Below are 20,875 nucleotides of genomic sequence, written 5' to 3' on the forward strand. Positions count from 1 at the left end.
CTATTCCAGTTTCTTTATTGGCTCCTTTAGATATTCGTATTTATATGTTTTCATATCTTCGTAATACAGATGTCTTGTGTATCTTCACAAAATATTTACAGTCGATACTTGCAGATTTAGAGATTTTAACGTATAAATGTCTTCGTACTACGTATCAGGACGCTAAGAGATTCTCAGGAAAAACCTATTCGAAAGGACATGTTCCAGAAAGATACTTTGAATGGTACGGATCTGAAATGTCTTTATAGAAAGGTATTTCGTTTTTTCCTGTTTCACTCGAAAACAGAGAAGATTCCGGGAACAAATCTAAAGTTTGTAATCTTGTTCTTCCCGAAACGAGTAAAGAATAGCAAATTATGTTCTTAAAGAGCGAAGACACAAAATGGAGGAAGTTTCTTATATTGTAATGACTTGCGATTCGAGGGTTAAACTTAAATTCGTTTATCCTTATTAATAATTTATATTACACCAAAGGATACGTGTAACTGCTTCTGAAAAGCCTCGATATTACAATGATACTTCGATTATCCGAATTAATTTCAGGATAAGAGAATTTTCGAATAACAGTTGTTCCCCTGATGTTCATCTTCATGTAGGTATTTAAAAAAAGCATAAATAATGAGATAAAATATGCTAAAGCTTTATGAATTCCAGATCTCTTTCATACAACTTTTTGAGAAGATTTAATTCGTTAAGATTACACTCTTTTCGTGCCTCTTACCATCTTGACTCTATTACCAAAGCCTCGAACTGCTTCGAAATGTTGAAGGATGTCATCATTACCGCATTATATTCATGTTGCAATCCGTTATTCAAGGCACACATAACATTAGTCAACGTCACGATCAATTGAAGAACAATTCAGCACGTTGAAGTCATTCAATCATATCGGCGTTATCGCGAATTCTGATATCGTAGAAAGAGCGTTTCTGCAACAACACAAGAGGAGTTTCTCTCACACTTGTAATAATATCTTTCACTTCCTCCTGCGTGGTGTGTTCGATGGTTTTTTCCATGCTCTTTTTAGTATCACATATTTAACGGCCACCCAAGCAGATGCTACCATATAATAGCGATACTTTTAATTGCTTGTGAAATTGTATCTCTCTTTCCTTGGTAGTTAACAAAAATTCTTATAGAGGATTGAACTTTCTACATGCGAAACGTGCTCGGATAATGAAACGTACGGATAACAGAGGATTCGGATAATAGAGAATTCGGATAACGGAGATTCGGATAATCGAGCTTCTACTGTACAAATTTCCTCTTCGTCCGCAGTTTCTATTCCATTTTAGAATCAGCAGTAGAGTACACGTTGCGCCTGAAGACGCTATACAAACCCGTAGCTCGTAATTGTTTTTCCGAGAGGAAAATAAGAAGCAGGCAAGACGTTGGACGATTAAAGCGTTAAAAAGCGGTGTAATTCCCGGAGATCCCGTCCGTGAGTGGGAAATTGCCGGCATTTCCGCCCTTTTCTACCCTCGTAAGTGCAGAGCCGGGCGCAGAAGCAGCAAAAAGTCGAGTAGATCGCAAACACCACGTTCCCGCCACTACAGAAATAATTAATGCCACACTTATGCAATCTCCCGCGAACACGTCCTGCTTCGGCTGCAGCCTCGTTTCTCCTGTAATCGGGTAATCGTAGTTCCGCGCATCCATCCGAATTTCCGCGAATTCTCAGCCGTGTCCCCGCCGACTGGCTTCTTATTAATATCCGGCACGAGGCTGTTTCTCGATTTTCATTAGGTTTGCGTACTTACGAATTACGCCGGCAATTGCATTCTCCTCGAAGACGAAGGTGTTCCCTCGTTTTCGGCAAGTTAACACGATCTTGAAAGTAGATTAGACGGTGTTCCGTGTTTATACTGCGACATTCAGAGGGAAACACACGTTTTGTTTTCGACGATTTCAAAATCAGAATTACTTATTCATTTGGTGGACGTAATTACACTGAAAATTATCAACTTTCATGGAATTTGATACTGATTCATATACGTGTAATTGTAAATGTAACGTAGAATATCAAGAGATATTGTTTGCATCGAAGTTGATATATCGCTTCGATTAACAATCTTTTTCTAAAAACGCATTTAATACTTGCGCGAGTAACAAAAAGCACCGTTGACAATGGTGAAAGAAGATAGGGATAGGGAGAGAACAAAAGGATGAAACATCGATGGTATTTTATCTCCGTTTTTGTATTTCTAATCGTTCCGACACGATTCTGTATGTATTCTGTGTGTAATGCTTCAATCACCGATTTTGTCTCGATTTTTATCCGCCGATCGGAATATAGTTTTTATTTCGTCAAATAAACGACAATGTTCTATTTTACGATCCACAAGTGTATCCGAACGATGGATAAAATATTTCTCATACTATCATTGCAGCTTCGTCCGCAATAACGAAAGATAGACGCGATGAAAGCAAAAGAAGCTACCAATTAAAATTTTTAATTCTTGAAATTAATCGATAAATGGTACATTTGTTGCACAATTAATCGGGTAATAATCCACATAAATCTATGATATATTTAAAGCAATAAACGAAGACAATAAAGAAAATAGTAAAAAGTAATGAACAAAAATAATAACTCCATTAAAACTGCTCCAGAATTTTGTAAGAAGCTAATAAGATACAAGAACATTGGGACGATTCAAATAATCATTAATTTACATTTTACAACTACGATAAAATCAACGATTTTTGTAAATTCGGACAATATTGACGATATCAGTTAATCGTAATTAGAAAATCCACACGTGTAACAAATTTCACTTAAAAGGTCAATTTCCGTATATTTGAAACTCTCCAAGTTCTTACAGAACTGCTTGTAGCACACTGTGATATCTCGAATCCAATATCAAGGTCGCAATGCAATGTTGCGCAGAGCCATTAAGGTGATCTGGCGAAGAGTTAAGTAAAGGTCAGCCAATCGCAACCGAACCGGGGATTAAAATCACTGACCGATGGTTCTTTAAAAAGAAACAGTTTGAGCTTCAACGGCCAGATATCAGACCGTTCCGACTGGCAAAGTTTTCAGAAACGATTAAAACTGCTGTGAAAAATATTTCACTGCGTTTTTTCCACTGAATTCTCGGTTATTGGAAAAGTTCGCGCGATTATGCCGGAAGATCCACGATAATTCACGACGGTATATCCAGCATCTCGCAACTTTTACTTTTCTTTTTTCTTTTCTTTTTCTCTTTTCCTTTTTCAACGACGCTTAATCACCATCCCAGGCTTTTTTCCCCGTGGATGTATTCAAATCGGTCGTACCGATTGTTCAAATCACGAGCAAGTTGAGCAGAAACCACGCGGAATGCCGTGTTTCATCTAATTCAGCGGTTTTCGAGCATGAACCTACTTAAGCCACTCGATCTTCCCGACCGTGGCGAAAGCGTTCTAAAGTATTCTGGTCGTTTTAGCTGCTTCGCTCGAGAAGCAGATTAATTAGGATTTCGCGTGGAAATGGAGAAAGAAAGACGGCGATGACGAACATAAGTGCCCTCCGCCCTCAACCTCCAATCGGTATGTTTTTCTCTGCTAATTCAAATGTTTCTAAGCGAAGCAGCATTGTAAGGGGATTCGATTGTAATTACGGCTGAGTTTTGGTACACGAAATACCGGGGAATAGAATTCGTTGCTGTATTTCGACTAGTTGAAACGGTGTTGGCTCCGGTTTCATTCGATTCAGCTGGTCAGAACGTTTGATCGTTATTTTGTCGAAAGCTGAATTAGTTAATAGGTTGGTAGTATTTAACTTGCGCTCCCTATTTCAACGTTATAGAATTTACTTCTATTATTTCGTAATTAATTCTGTTACAGTGTTCGAAAGCATTAACGGTATTGTTAAGAGAAAGAGGAACAAAAAAATTTATTCTTTCTCTAAATGACTGGTGGTTGAGATTTTTGTTTTTCATTTTGGAATCAATTTTTCTTCACGGAGAACACGAACCAAACACGTACTAACAGATAAACGCAATTAAATTCAGTTCAAAGAGGCAGCGAAAACGGTGCACTGTCTCAAATCACGATTGTTCTCGTAATTTCAAATCATTTCAATTTGCACAAATTAATCGATTCATGCTACGCACGATTAATTATCGATACCGAAGCGAAACGAAATAGACAACCTGGAAACTGAATTTAGCAAGTTTCTGCATTGTGTTCTGATTCCACTAATAACGTGACGGAATTCGGGAATTTTAGCAAAACTGAAATCCTGCAAAACGTTATGATTTAACGAACGAATAATGAGATCTACTTTTTCATCGTACAGTTGCAATATCGTAAACATGTATCCGCGTGCAGTAAGTTATTCTTTATATTTTCCATGACGAAATTATCTTTGCGAAATATGTCATCCAACGTTTTCATCGTATGATTTTTAAACTGTTAGGATTTGACGCGAAGGTTATATGAAAAAATATATCGTTCGTGTGTAGTACGGTTTCCGCTTCACATAAAAATGAATTATCGATAGATGGCAAATTTTTATGGAAATTCCAGTTTTTATAAATAGGATTAACGAAATGGAACGTAAATAGAGAATCGCCTCATCCTTGAAATGTTACAACAAGTACCTTACTTTGGATGTTTTATATATTTTTGCATATTATGTACATTCGAGTTCTTGTAAATTCAAATCTGTCATAAACGCATAAACATCTACATGGCCCACGTTAAATATAATTTTCAACTATCAAGTATCATTTTCAATTAATAGAATAAACCAAAGTGTTTTGTTCTGTTTATTTTAACAAGGAATGAAATAAATCAAAATATGTCTTCTCTTCGTATAAAATATTAAAATTTTTGTGTAGGTGTACATGATTCGCTACAGCTAAGCTTCGATATTCCAATATTCCTTTTTTACTCCTACATTCTTTTTTCCATCGTTCTTACTCCTCATCGATGTTTCCATGTTCTGATATAAAAATCAACCGGTGACGTTTTGATTTCAGACCGGATATAAACGCGATAAAGGGGTTGGCATCTTCGAGTTCTTCAGGAGCTGCCAAAGTACCTCCGTCGGCTGTGAATAGAGTCGCAGCCGAAGATCGTGAGCTTGCTCGACAAGGAAGCCTGGTGGATGGAGAAAGTATCAAGATCGTTATCCATCACGCGGACAATGACATGAGTAAGTATCTTGTAGTAGAATCTTTCATTAAAGTATACTTCCAATGTTATTTGATATTAGCGCGTCGCGAGATTTTCATTGCTTCCTTCGCGCCCGAGGCGCGTTATCTGTTAACAATAACTTCGACGGTTATCTTGGTGCTTCGAGGATCTCTCACGGATCCTCGAGCAAAAGTCTTGCTACGTAGGATGCTTGACGTAACTAAAATCAGAGATATAATGTTCCACTAATACCGACGTTATCGGAGATCGTTAAGTAGAAGGGTGATACGAAGATTAAATGGACCCGAGATGCAGTCGAATGTTTAAATGTCGAATTTAGGTCATTGCAGTTGCTTATGGAACGAAAACGCGATTTACGCTGATCCAATTAGGAAAACGAATAACGCGAGAAAATTTCTCTTTATTTATATCCTCTTCTCGATGTGGTACGTGATAGCGTGTATTTCGTACGGGATGCTTTCGAGATTTGTAACTTTTCTCGTTAATTATCCAACGAACCTCGTCCTTGCAAGCTATTTCTCTCTTCTTTTTCTTGCTGAATGTAATTTCAATTTTATTATTTTAATTATTGTTTTTTTCCCCTTTTTCCCTTGGATTATTTTACTTTGTATCTTTTTCTGTTCTTTCGTCTCCTTTATTCTACGTTGTTATTTTATTTTCTCAAGTCCAACAGAGACGATATTATTCTTAAATTCTTGAGAGCACTTCCCTAACGAGATTCAAATTTCTATTTACGTTAGATTTTAAAGAGAGAAAAAGCAGGTGGATTTTAAACGCAAAGTTCTTAGAAGACCGTGCTCATTGGATTAAAAAAATCAACGAATATAGAAAGTAAATGAATTAACGACGAAAGGAAGAACGAAGAACAGTTCACATTAGCAGATTCTTTAAAGCTAAACATATAAGACACGGATAGGCAAATCCAAACAAATTCTCCGGTGTACTATGTTCTAAATAGGAGGCTTCCTCCCCTACTGGTAATTAAATTCCTTTAATTAGGAATGGGGAATTTAATTTGGTGGACAATCTGGAAGTGTGCTTTTCTAGTAAAAAGCGGAATATCCTTTCAAGCTCATTCGTTATAATAGGAAACAGCTTTGTGAACGTTGGAAGCGACATTTACAAAAATTGTTTGATAGTAATGTATCCGCAGGGGAAAAGTGAAAAAAAGTTGCGCATAAAAATATTAAGGCAATGAAGCGTAAAAAACTGAGTAAATGGTAATGATTAGAGGAAATTCTGATAAAAAAGTTTGCGACAAAACGTTTCTAATAGTAGCAGTTTTACGTAATTATTCGTCGCTTTTTCCATCGTGCTCGAGATGAAATAGGTTATTTTTAATATCTTTCTCTCTTATTAGAAGGAGAAGGGAAATTTCATAAATTACTTTAACGCAGAAATTTGCAATTTCCAACGGGGAACAGTTTTCAGAGCTGGTTATTTCAAGCCGTAGGATTTTGTTCAATTGAAAAATTTTCCTACATATCTAACTTGAAAAATTAATTAAACGTCGAGTTTCATCTTATGCCGCGTATGTTAAAATACGCGATATTGCTAATTTTTCTACGTATTCAAAATATATTTAAAATAAGAAACGAGGTTTCTCATCGAGTTATAAAAAGCTCGAAATTAAAAGCAAAAGTTATTTTTAGCGAAAAGATACCAGAAAAGATATAGCGATATTCCAAAGTATTTACGACGATATCACAAAATCCATATGCTAATATTCATACGATAATATTCTTGTCTGAATGCAAATATACTCCGTGTAGCTTGCTATATGCAGATTTGAGAGATAGCACCTGTTATTCTCCACGCTAAGTATATTGTAGAAAAGTTTAGAATCAAATAAAACAGATATGGAGAATCTTCTTCTCCTTTAAAGTCTCTTTGGATGTAACACCTGCTTTGGACATTTTTCAAAAGAATGAAAGTACCTGTATATCCGTTGGGATAAAGTTGTCCAAATAGGAAAATAAAAAAAGATGGGCTGAACATAAAGCAAGGTGAAGATTATCTCAAAAGATAAACCCGATTTTTCGATGCAATTTCTAACGGATCTAGCGGGATATGAAATTTTATCAGTTTACAGATTCCTGCGAAGGTCGTCATAAAACGGATATGAGAAGCTTTTCTACGATAGTTTCTAGAAAATTTCAATTTCGGCCGAAAATAGAAATGTCTAGTCTGCTGGATATATCTGGACAGTTCAATAAATAATAAGCTTTACAAAAATCCCATAAAGTTCGCTTGACAGAGGTATATCACATAAGCACAGAACGAACCGAATGATACGGCACACAAGGAAATTGTTTAAAGAATGGACTTGCTTCGATAATGAAACGATTTTCAATTTTCTTAATGATGATTCTCGTTCAATTTGTTTCTTGAACTTGGATTGTCAACCTTTCCGTGACGACGCGGAGGAAACATTTTGTCAATTGATGTTCAGTTTCGTTTCGCGAAGATATCCAGCACTAGTAAAAAATACTAAGAGACATCAAGCCGCACTTTCTGCAAGAATGAGCATCGATCGGTACTCGAATTCGGGGTACAGTATAAACGAAATCGCTTTCACGCTACATCGAGTGGAAGTCACGCGTCTGCATTATAAAAAGGAAAACTAACGTAATCTTCTTCGACGCGTCAAAGATTCCTCTTTTGTCACCAATTGACTGTCGGTATTAACAAAAACACCTTTTTCTTTATACTTTCCAAGATCGCTTGCCTCGTTGTGAGAAAGCAGACTTTCTTTTTTAAAAACGACTGACCTTCTACCGTTTATTCTATTTCTGTAAATTGAATAAATCGTTTTCTTAAATTGGAATCGAAAAATAAATGTTCACGCTTTATTTTATTGTTCATTACAGCGCCATGGGTGAATGCAAAGAGAAGGATAAAACTGAGAAGAGATCCAACTTTAGACAAAGGGCACAGGAGTGAGTACACGATAATTTAACACGAATTTTTTTCTTTTTTACATATTCTGAATTTTTGTCCCTTTTCCGTATTATCCGTCATTTAAGTATAATACTAATCGATTTTTCGTTTCGTTATATACGAGATAGATAGACGTTGTAATACCTAGAAGCGGGGGCGTAAGAGCATGTTCAGCGTACACGATATTTTCCTATTTTTACTTTCGAATATCGAGCCACTATTCGAATCCAATCGAACGTTTAATGTGCGTGTAGATATTCAGGGATACAGAACGCAGTTAACCAGCTGGGTAAACGAGATAAAACGTGGTCATAAAGGTTGGTATAGAGCGAAAGCAATGAAAACAGTGACATGGGTCTAGCCCGAGTACGCGTCATATTTAATTATTCGTTGGGTTGCCAGATAAGTTTGCTCACTTTTCACTCCTTTACAGCAGCGCGGTAAATTGATCAGGGCATCAAGTTCGGGAAAATCAAGTACGACAAAACGAACGACGACCTTCATAGTACACATACAAATTAAAATTAATTTCCCTATCTAATATTTCATCATAGGCGAGCTTCATGAATAGTATCAAACTCATGCGCGAGTAATTCGATAAAAAGATATCGTACGAACGCATTAAAATGGTCGATTGTGTCCATTGTGAATGAAATTGTGAATGAAACCAATGATGCATGCATGAGTCTATCGCAACGAATTTACTCGCTTTAATGATGATACTATAGATACTAACAATTATTTCCAGTTTCATATTTCTGCAGTTTCATCCAAGATATTGGTAAAAATGTTATTCGTCCATTGGTTGATTTTGCTTGGTTTCCTCAAATTTATTAGCCAAAGATGGGGGGAAAAGGGATTAACTAGAAGAAGCGTTGTTAAATCGAATGTACGAAGTATTTACCTTGACCACAATTTATGCAAAACGCACGACGTTAAAGATATATAAAGTAGCTTGTTCTGAAAATTTTACAATCGAACAGAAAGCAGTAAAGGCATTTTAGAGAATCTTCCGAAATGATGAAAAGTATCACGAACAAGATAAATAATAATTCGAATAACTAGATAACTAGCGTGCTACTTTGAAATATATACGCGTGCTGTTTAATTAAATCAGCTATTTGTCAGAGACCTTTAGACGTTGTTGAAGTTCCAAGTTCAAAGTTCGAAGTTGAATAGTTTTGTTTGATTTAATGATGTAGCAGTGAATGGAGATAAGTTTCGTCTTAAGACGACTTTAGAGAGTACCGGTGTTTCATTGTATATTATCATAAAATTAATTAAATTTTTTATTTCCACGTTTTATCGCACACCCGCACATTTTTGACATATTGTGCGTAAATATTTAATAGACGGTTCTACACAAAAGTCCATTTCACGCTATATACGTAGAGATAATGTCTAAATGTGCGGCTCATTTCCCTTTGCGTATAGCCATTCTTCTCTGTCTTATACATTTTACATTTATATGGTATGGTTAACAATTTCGTACGAGCCTTTAGAGTGCAAGACACGAAATGTTATCAAGTATACTACTTTAAGAGTACATCTACTCGTAGATAGAAATTTTGCATTGTTCTCGAATATCGATAGTAAAATATAAAATCATAGTAGATACTAGTAACCCTAAAAGATTTGTATCTAGTATAAATAACCTATTTTTATTCTCATTAATTTTGCAGTGAACTATTTATAGTTATGCAAGAGTCCTTGACACTCAAGACAGTACATATCCTATAGGCTTCATACCTATCATATACATTACACCACGTTATATAATTACGATTTTGAGGTAATGACCAAAGTAAAAAGTAAAAAGTAAAAAAAAAAAGAAAAAAATGACAAAGCAATTAAAACTGTCAATACCAACCAACAGAAAAATACGCGCATTACACGTGTTTGCAGTGTTATTTAAAAATTGAAAGGCTGTTGCTGGCAACACAGATTAGGTTGCCAATCTTTATCCGTTTTTGCATTATCGTTATAATTAACCTTACATCAACGTTGGATCAAATTATCGTTACAGGTGAAATTACATTTGGGAGAAAGTCGATTCCATTGAATTTTGGTACAGCGCGATTTTAAACAGCTTCCTTTCTTCCTATTCCTCTCGTCTCCAGTCGCTCTTTTTCTCTCGTTCCAATTTTCTTTAAGTGTCTATGTAAATAAATAGGTTTTGAACGATGTTCGGAGCGTTCGAACCAAACAGCCATAATTTCTTTCGAGGCAGCCTGTTGTTGCTTTGAAATTCAATTTTCTCGCTTCTCTTGAATTCCTCGTTCATTTCAGCGAATCTATTCAATGACGACTTCCTTTCATGCAAATATTTTTTTTTTATTCGCGCCTTGCGCTGTTTAGCACGGAATCACGATCCTTTTCAAACGAGCCTGCTGCGACTCTTATTCGACATTGTTTGTTAAACGAGCTCCTGCACGAATACTACACAACAAGTTAATAAAATTTTGCATTGTACGGGAATGATTTATTCAGGCATTGAGTAATTCCCTCCTTTGTCCTTTGTTTACTCTGGTCCTTGTTTTCATCAGTTCTATTATATTTATTTATGATTTACAACAAATGTGAATATCGTGGAAATTTCAAGCTCGAAGAGAAGCTGTTATAACGAACAGAATTTCCCTATTTCCAGCTGCATCTTACGGAAAGTAGGATATAAAAATGTATTACTCCCTTTAGATTTGATAGTCACCAATATTACTACTTTTATAGTGCTTTAGAAGAGTACTTTCATTTTTTGAGTAATTGCTTCTTTATCACCAACAATTTTTCTCTGAAACTGAAACTATACGCGACATGAGTTTAGCAGCACAGTAGTTTTTCATCTCATCGTGTACGTGTGCAACGATCTTCTCTAATTTCCATACGTTTGGCTCGACTGAAATTCAATCGTAAACGATAGAATTGAAGTTTCTCTTCTCAACTCGTGGATTTAAACGCAAGCAGTTATTTTATTCTCTGTTCTTTAGAAAAACAATGGGAGAGAAATCAAGTTACATCGCATCAAACACACGATAGCGTTACATTCTTTTAAAGGCATTTCAAATCAATTGTCTATATAATGTGAAACGATGCAGAAATTACGAAAGCTACTTGTCGTAGTAAAACATTCATTTGAAATATATTAAATATTTTCTTGACTTATCAGAATACTTTCTCCAAGACTTTCATTATGAGAACTCTATCATCTTTCTATGAAATAATAAGAAAAAATTTGTTTAATGGCGAACAGGAATAACTCAAGATTTCTCTACCAGCATCGATGGTACTAGCTCGAGAAAAATTAACTTTCGGTATTAGTTTAATTCTGTTTACCAGAGAATTTCAATTTTAACAATCGATCTTATTTTTCCTTCTTATACATATAATTGGATATTCGAAACGATGGCCATAACTCGAATTAGGTGACAAACCTCATGAATATTTTAAATTTACAAAAACGCTATAGGGCATATAAAATAGGACATAGCGTGGTGGCCGTAGTTGGAAAACGAAAGAAAGCTGTAATGGTGATAAATTGACTTGCTTTAGACTTCAGTTTCAAACACGCTTTGTATGGGAGGAACTATATATGCAGATTTCTGTAATAACTTTAGATTGAGTCGCTTTTGCGTCATTTTTTAAGGGACATTTATAAAGAGCACAAAGGAATAACGGGGTCATAAAGGAGTTGAACTATTTTTTAAGTCGTTTTAAAGTCATTATATAACTTCATAAACGTGGTACTTGTACAATCGTTTGAACTTCTTTGCTATATCAAGTGTTCGAAACGCATTCACAGAAGGTAGACAATTTAATATTTTATACGTAAAGTATCTATATTAGGATTGAATTTTAATTTATAGTAATTTGTTTATATTTTTATAATATATTAATTTGCACTATTAGATTGAAATGAAATAAAGGTACGAATTATAGTAAATATACGAATAATTGATAACGTACATTGGGCAAAGATGTGGCTAAGCAGTATTCTGTACAAAAATAGGCCTTAAGAAGCTAGAATTAAAAATAGCTTCTTTAATTATACTTGACAATACTTCAATATCAAATTTTGAAATAAATACTGTAATTAGTCTTAAAACAATTTCACTAGATATAAAGGATATTTGAATTAAGTGTAGAGAAATTTTTTTTTTCGAAATGCACCTTCTAGCATCGAGACACTTCATGTATCGATTAATATAATACAACTGTGATCTATGTGCGAATATTCGTTTCCTTACATTGCATACAGTACACTGACTAGATATTAAATATCTATTCGCACGTACTTTTTTGCTCATAATTACAAATTTTCATCTACTTACATTTCTGTCGACATATTCGTGCCAATGTACGAAACACGTTTACATTAACGTTCCACTGATTTTACGATCTCGCTATTGTGAAAGCACCTCTATTATATTATATTTGAACAGCTTCCCTCACATATGGATATCCTTGGGAATTAAAGAGATGGTAAAACTGTTAAATAAACAGTCAGATTACCATAAAACTGCTTAAACATTCTATTTTTCACAAGAAGATAAAAATTCGCAGCCAATTATAAATAACATCGTTAGAAAATTTCTAGCTAATTAAAATTTATAAAAATGGAAGAAGGTTATGTTCTGAAAATTGGAGTAAGAATTGATCATGCAAATTGCGTGTGTTCGTATCTTTTAAACGAGAAAAGTTTATGAATATCCTCTTCAGCATATTATTATATTCTGTTTATATTTATTCAAGGAATAAGAATATAGATAGCAAAAAAAGAGAGTGTTGTTTAAAAAAAAAAAAAAAAAAAAAAAAAAAAATGAAAAGAAATATCGATATAAAACCTATTACGTAACATTCATTCTAATCATACAGAGAAATCTCATTCACAATATCCTCGAGAGTTTTAATTAATACAGTTCTCGAAATGATACAGTAAAAAAGTTTGAAAAACGAACCTATTCATCTTCTTCCTGTATCAATATCTCACACCCTCATCCATCAAACATTTATACCTAACCCAGTTCAGTGTTCGTGCATTAAATCCTCTTCGTTTCGCGTGTTTTAAATCAACCTTATAAAGATTTATAAACGTCCAGAGGATCGAGAATGTGTAATTGGAAGCGTCTTTTCGCTACATCACTGTATTATGCTGGTATGTTATCTGTGCACTTTGGCGAGCGAGACGGCTCTGTTCGGCGAATTAATCCGATCGCTTCGGAGAAAGGGCGACGGGAAATTCGATTTGCCGCGAATCTGCGAGGCAAATTTTCACGACCGTTGGGCCCAACGTTCGTCCCGTGGTCGAACGTTAACAAGATGGACTCCGGCTGGCGAAGTATTTATCGAAAATTCCGCGGAGAAACGGCCAACCGATCAGATAATTGCGCTGCAACGTCATTACCAGAGCAAGCCTGCGGCTGCAGACCTTATCGCAGGTCCGCTGTTCCCAGCCTGTTAATTAAGCCTGAATGACGGCCCTTGATTGGCGTTCCCGCGCCGACGCCCATCAAAACTCTGCCCGATTCTCTTCATACGAGCAACGAACTTTTCATCGTCCGACCTTCTACTTCGTTCAATTTTCGACCGCTCTTTTTTCCCTTTTTCGATTTATCCATCCCAGGATTATGAACGCTGTGTTCCACCTTAGCTTTCATCGGAAGAAAAAGCGAAGAATTCGTTGGAATGGACGATGGAACGAGGAGAGACGATTCGAAGTGAAATTTCCGCGAGGAACTCGGCGATTAACGACTTTGATTAGCTTGGGTCTTTCGTTTGTATGACTTACAGACTCGTTAATCTAGCAATTGCTATATCGCGCTAAAATCCCCTAAAACCTGTTGCTATATACGTTATGTCGCGTATCTAACGTGGTTCATTAATCGTCCTGGTAGTCGTCGCATTAAATTAATTCGGTGTTAATCACGCGCTTACTTCGTTACTCTAACATCTATCAAGAGGAATATCCACTATTTGTCGTTTGCTTTCGCTCGTCTATAACTGTGTAATCTCCTTCGCTTAGATAAAATTAACATTTCCGAGTTTGACTTTCTGAGTTTGTATTTGGATGGAAATTAGTGGCAATTGACGTACGATAACAGAAATTCAATCGTTGTTTTACTTTGATTGTAGAGCTCAACGATGAATTCTAATTTTGTTAGATTACAATCGAGATAATTTTTGCGCTCTTTTAGACGATCGATCAATGTTAAACATTCGATGGCAGACGTATACGGAAATTATACTGTTGAAGTTAATAAACATCGATTCAGATATCAATTAGAAAGTTCTATAAAAATGGTCAAAAGTATGAGGCTTTTTTTACCTGCATAGGTCATGTTCTGGAGCATTTTTTAATTGGATCGTTAACTATCACGTTCGACTATTCTTTTTTTTTTACGCGAAAAAATACCATTTATCTTTAGTAGAGAATTAAGCTAATATCGATTTAACTTCAACACTTCAACGTTCTCTGCTACTTCTATTTTCAATCACTCAAATCGCCCTTTAGATATGAAATTGTTCCGTGATTCAACGGATAAGAGAAAATGTGTGATAATTAATATATATCTTAATATCTCGATCAAAAATTAATAAACCACAGAGAGTCACAGAAGCACTCGTATCCTCGCAATTATTGGATACGACGAATTGTCTACATTTCCATCTATACCCTACTGAATTACCATTTTTCAATAAAAGGTACGACATATTAATTATTACACTATATATCTTTATTGACTAACAAACTCGATTCGCTGTGCATGTTGATAACGCGTAAATTTCTTCGATTAATTGTAAAAATACATCAACGAAGGTTAAATAATACTAATAATACTTAGCGAACAAAGTTTTTATTCCACGTTATTTCTTTTCACGTTCGATCGATGTATCTATTCTTTTTAAAAAAATTTTTAGTTTGTACTTAACAAACGAAGATTCTAAATATCACGTACAATAGGAACCATCGGGAAACCAGTGTTAACAGAGTCGGAGGCAGTTTCTCCAGGCTCATCAATATTCATATCTACTCGCAATAACCCCGTGTACATACCGATCTTTTAACGTATCTCGCCAATACGCCATTAACTTGTGCACCGCGCGGAAATCGGAAGGTAGTCTTTCAATATGGATTACAGAGCAATCGTAACGAGGCGACAGTGCGATGAAAAGAAGAAAAAAGAAAAAAAAGAAAGAAAGGCAAAAAACGAACAGGTGACGTTTGTAGGTGTCACGTAATAATAAAGTTGTCGTGACATTTCGCGTTATCGATTGACGAGTGAAACAGGCCGCGCGTTATAGCCGTAAAGCTCGTTTAATTTAGAATTTCGCACAAAAGATTGCGTTTCAGATATACCGTGAAATTTTGTACTCTGTCGGTGAATTCACCAGCCGCAATGAATACCAATTTACAAAAATAAAGGTCAGCTTTCCCGCGTGTCTACTTCCCCAGATATTATTTATTATTGCGCAGCCACCAAATACGATGAAATTTTTGTTCGGATAATCAGCATTAGCATCGTGAAAGCATTATGAAATTGTGAATCAAATGTATTTGTTATCCTACTGAGCTTTGTTTTACGTAATTCATTGTGTAACTTCCCAAATTCTTGCGTGCACGTTCGACAAAATTTATTTAATGCATCATAGCAAACCCGTGCACGTTCTGTCGATATCTACCTTGAACGTTCATCTGATTTTTACAGCCGCTGGTTTCGGCCTAAGGATAATCGGCGGTAAAACAGTGGCTGATGGACGTACTTTTGCATACGTGATGTGGACCGTGCCAGACGGACCAGCGGCAAAAGCTGGTGTACAACGCGGCGACAAGGTAGGATCTCGTATGCTTCTTTTCGCGTGTAGCGACGAAATATTTTTTCCTTTTCCGAATTTAGAGCGTTATTCTGACGAATTTCTTATTCATTGATGTTCTTACAACGCGGCACGTTATTTCAGAAAACGATGTTTCGCTATTTATTCGACAGTTTTAAATGCAATGATTTTTGGAGTTATATGAAAAGGTAGGAAAAATTGGACGGAGCGTGTTAATTTCTGAAATCTTTGGAGAATTACATTTGTGCTTGTACAATTATAATCCTGGTTCTTTTACATAACATCTATTATCATAATAATACAAATTTTAAATAAAGCTATCTCATTTCCCTGCTGCAATCAAAATTATAATCATTTTGTTGAAATGATTCCTGCTCTATTTTCAGAAGAACGTAGGAGCATGAAGCGTAATACTAAGACAATTTTAACACTACGTAGAACTATAATTAAATATACATATAACAAGGCAACATTGTATAAGAGAAGCGATACAATTGAAAATTCACATCCTCAATGATTCGATGATCAATTCTCGTACATATTTTCGGCACAATATTTCAAAAAACCAATCTTCTCTGCGAAGCAGATTTTCTAAAAATTTCACTCGTTTTAGAATTACATTTGCTGCATCGCTCTTCTAGAAATTCGATCACACGTTCAGACTTTATGACTAAAAATTGGTGTCATGGATGCAGGCTGTTGCATAGAAATTTAATGGCCATTTAGATTCCGAAGAAAATAAAGATGTTCTGGCAACTTGCGTCCACTGTTGAGCAGCTAACATATTGCAAGCGGTTAATGCGTGCAAGTATCGACAACCATTCTCTCCAGCTGTGATTTTAATTAAGTTATCGACAGCTGTGCGCAACGCAAACGTTCCGCAATCGTGAACGTTGACTGGAAAGCTATATCTTGCGAAATCGTGCGAATTCAATAATATATGATCGTTTAATTTCGCATCGTAAAGATATTAAATATACGCGACAGTTTAACGAAGATAATAAGCACAGAGAATTTTCATAGAATCATAATCTCACCTATGTTTATTAAATCCACTCGTTTCAATCGCGTCTGTCACAAATACTTTGGCCAATGATTTCTACGTAGCTACTCGAACATTTTACGATCTTGCTATATGCTGTACAAATTTAATACGAACTTATATCGAAAACTTGAAACAACTAAAGTCATTTCCTCGAGAGCTCTACTTTTTACGAGGCTAATCATAAAACTTTGTAGTCACACGGTGCAATATTTTCTTTAATACTAAACGAGTCGATGAGACAGATGGGCGGATCTTACACATGATACAAGTGACGACAGAATTATCTGTCAGATGGACAGTTAGGTATTACAACAAATTATAACTTGAACCGAATAAAACGAATTCACCGAGGTTTGTGGTTTATTCCCGTTGAAACAGAAAATTTATCGAAGCAATTAAGACAGCAGGAAGATTTCGCAAGTTTTCTAGATTCAACAGACGCGATCAATTCTTGGTCTGATTATAACCGGCCGGTTCAAACTTCTTTCATATAATTTCGCGATTAGATCTGTGTCCTACTCCTAGAACAAAATTATCTCTTATCGTCCAGTAAGTTCGTTTATTCTCCTCTTATATAACTCCTTGAGTGTACACCCTCCTTCATAAGTATCAAGAGATTTACTGAAAATGAGTATCGTCGAGTATCCTCGATAATGATTAGAACACTATTTAAGAATTATTATTTGAGCCATCTAAAAACGATACGTTTGCAATTTGCAAAATTGGGTGTCGTCAAAAAGAAGGTAAGATAAGAAAATAAAATTTTCTGCCTCTAAGACTCACCGTCTATGAAACGTTGCTTCATAGACGCGCATTAGACGCGTTCATGCCAAGAGTAAGTACGTTCCCATGCAGAGGCCATTGAAATTAACGTGCACCTGTCCACGAAAGGAATCATTTTCGTTGCTACGCGTTTCCCTCATGACGACTGGCGTTAACGTTGTCGGTAGCTTATGTTGTAGCTACAAAACGAATGTACTGATATAGGATGAAAGCGTCTTGCTCGTCGCTCTTCATTATAGTAATGAAACGAAATGTTCGGTCTTCGTAGACCGGTGTATAGACGCATCGTCGTGTCTTCTAATAGACTACGCTTACGTAGAAGCGACTCTTCCGTAGATAGTGGTTCAAATGCTTCCAAAAATAATTCTTTCTCGTTTCTGGTTTCGTATGGTTTATGATATCGCAGGGACGACGTTATATCGTGAAATATCTCCATCCGTAGATAGGAAATAATTGAAATCCCGGTTCGTCTGTGAACCACGTCTACGAAAACCACGAGACTCGAATAAAAATTTGTCTATTTCTGCAGGTGCTAGAGTGGGGCGGAGTGTCTCTGGTAGATCGAAGTTTCGAAGAAGTCCTTCAAATAACAGAACGAGCCAACGATGTGATCGAGCTGGTGGTCGAGCACGCTGGCGACACGTAAGTATAATATCTAACAGACCGGTGAGGAGAAGTAGTCGAACGAATGGAATTCGCAAATTGGTCATTCGAATTGCTTTATTGTATACTATCGCTGCTTTTACGCGTCACAAATACGCAGCGGGGACCTGCCGGATGATTTAGCCGCTGTGCCGTCATCGGGAAAAGGGGCGGGAAGTCTGGGACTGCTGATGGGTGAGTACGAGAACGAATCGCAAAGCATCGTCGAAATCGTCATGTATACGTGCTACTAGGCGAAAACGACTAATCGTTAGACGCTGACAGTGTCGGCGAAGTGCATCGTCGGCTTTAAAATCGATAACTTGTACGGAACGAGGACTCGTCAGTCACGCGCGATACAGAGAAGCGCGTTTTTAACGCGCGCAAGGACGGGAAAAGAGTAAATTCCTCGCGTTTGTCAGTAAAAGTGCATTCGTCCTTCCGATGTTATCTTTGAATATGGATTACAGTTTGTAATCTGTGTGTTGTGCAGCACATTACATCGAGTAGAAAACTATTGCATATCGTTTCAGCGCAAATGAACATTTGAAAATACACCATCTTCATATTTAACTTTATCGCCTGAAATATTTCCCCTACTTTTAATATCTGCAGGTATATTTTTTTGCGAAAGCTATGATTTTAACTTCCATATGATATCCATTCCAATTTAAAAAACTTATATTATTATTTGGTAGATATGTCAATTATTAGTTAATTCGTTGTCCCAGTATCTTCGGTCAAATTTTATGAATATGTTTTATGGGTGTAAAAAAAAATATGTTAAACACGAACATAGGCCAGTCGAAGTTTTATCAGAGAGTCAGAACAGAAAATGAAATGAAATAAAATATGAGAGAAACAATAAACTTTGTCCTTCGATATACATATTCCACTTTCACGTTACTCATGTTTTAAGTAAATATTAATACGTATAGTGAACTGGTACTTAAAGACTTGATGATTGATTTATTGAATTGAAATAAAATGAATTTTCTACACGGTAATAGATTCTATTTTTTATCATCGTCAGTCTTTTACTGACAGAAAGAGCCAACATTTCAAAACGCTCTATAAACGATAATAATCTATTTCCGTGTATCGTCATTCCTCTAGTGCTTTGTACTTTTGTCGCAAATTTTTCAATAAAGTTTCAAATGACCTCGTACGTTTATATAACATTTTTCTCTTATTTACACCCTTGGACAAAAAGATAGCACATGTGTGCTATCATTAATTTCTCATAGATAGAGTCCGAATTTCCCAAGTTTGACGAATGGCATATAAACAGTACCTTGTAGTAATAAGGTATATGAGCTTGAAACTGTATCTTCGCTATTCCTCTTGTATTTATCAACAATGATTGTGAAATCCGGTCGGCGAAATGATAGCACACCAAGCATTTTGTTTCCATTCCTTAGTATTTCTGTGTATTCTGAGTGGTGTAGACGTAGTGAAAAGTAGAAGAATTTCATTAGAAACCTTACAAATTTCGATTCAAACAATGGGACGTGGAAAACAGCTAAATAGTGAAGAGATTCAAACAGTTTTGAAATTAAAGAAAGAAAACTTTACTATTTCTAAAATTGCAAAAGTTCTCAGTAGAAGTCGGAAAGTCATTTATAATTTACTGAAAGATGTAAATAATTATGGAACAAAAAAAAGCAGTGGGAGACCTTCCGCGATTAGTACTCGTGAAAAACGTGCAATTTTACGTGCCGCGTCAAATTCGCTTCTCACGTCACGTGAAATTGCAGAAAAAGTTGGCGTAAAAACTAATCCTCGGAATGTCAGACGTGTACTACAACAATCCGCGCACATAAAGCGGATGAAATTAAAACGAAGACCAGCTCTAAAGCAGATTCACAAGGAGCATCGATTATATTTTGCAAAAGAACATATACGGTGGAACAAGAAGTGGAGGAAAGTTATATTTACAGATAAAAAAAGATTTAATTTAGATGGCCCAGATGGATTCAATTTTTACTATCATGATGTAAGAAAAAAAAAATTGTCACAAATACGGCGTCAAATGGGTGGAGGTAGCATTATGCTTTGGGCAGGTATTGGGTATAACGGAAAGACTGATTTAATATCAATTCGCAGCAAGATGAATGCTATAACCTATCGTAATTTGATACAAAATCAAATTGCAAAGTACGCAACACATATTGCGAGACAAGATTTTATTTTTCAGCAAGATAATGCTGCAGTTCACACCGCTAAGGTTGTGAAAGAATATTTTTCAACAGAAAATATTGCAGTTTTGGACTGGCCTGCATGCTCCCCCGATTTAAACATAATCGAAAACTGTTGGAGTAAATTAAGCAATGCCGTTTATAGAGAAAATAGGCAATTTGAAAGTATTAATCAGTTAAAAAAGTGCCTTGAAGAGGAATGGAGAAATATATCGCTGGATTATATTAGAAAACTATATCGTTCTTTGCCGAAACGAATGCTGGAGGTGGTGGAGAATAAGGGAGGATCCACACA

General features: G+C 35.9%; 1 protein-coding gene and 1 long non-coding RNA gene across 13 annotated transcripts in view; one reads left to right on the top strand and one right to left on the bottom strand.

The window, feature by feature from the left end:
• The window catches only part of LOC132910772 (uncharacterized), a 158,865-nt gene that overhangs the window by 100,401 nt on the left and 37,589 nt on the right, over positions 1-20,875 (bottom strand). The gene's annotated exons all lie outside the window — the stretch shown is intronic.
• The window catches only part of LOC132910734 (regulating synaptic membrane exocytosis protein 1), a 153,664-nt gene that overhangs the window by 97,593 nt on the left and 35,196 nt on the right, over positions 1-20,875 (top strand). For all 11 annotated transcript variants that reach the window (XR_009658840.1, XR_009658841.1, XM_060966675.1 and 8 more), the window contains 5 exons: positions 4,968-5,143; positions 8,016-8,084; positions 15,786-15,910; positions 18,270-18,382; positions 18,504-18,577. Coding sequence is in view for 9 of the 11 variants with exons in the window: in XM_060966675.1 (XP_060822658.1) it covers positions 4,968-5,143; positions 8,016-8,084; positions 15,786-15,910; positions 18,270-18,382; positions 18,504-18,577 (557 nt within the window). In the remaining 2 variants the exon portion in view is untranslated. The remainder of the gene's footprint in view (positions 1-4,967; positions 5,144-8,015; positions 8,085-15,785; positions 15,911-18,269; positions 18,383-18,503; positions 18,578-20,875) is intronic.

The sequence above is a fragment of the Bombus pascuorum genome, chromosome 9 (assembly GCF_905332965.1).
Source record: "Bombus pascuorum chromosome 9, iyBomPasc1.1, whole genome shotgun sequence".
Taxonomy (NCBI): domain Eukaryota; kingdom Metazoa; phylum Arthropoda; class Insecta; order Hymenoptera; family Apidae; genus Bombus; species Bombus pascuorum.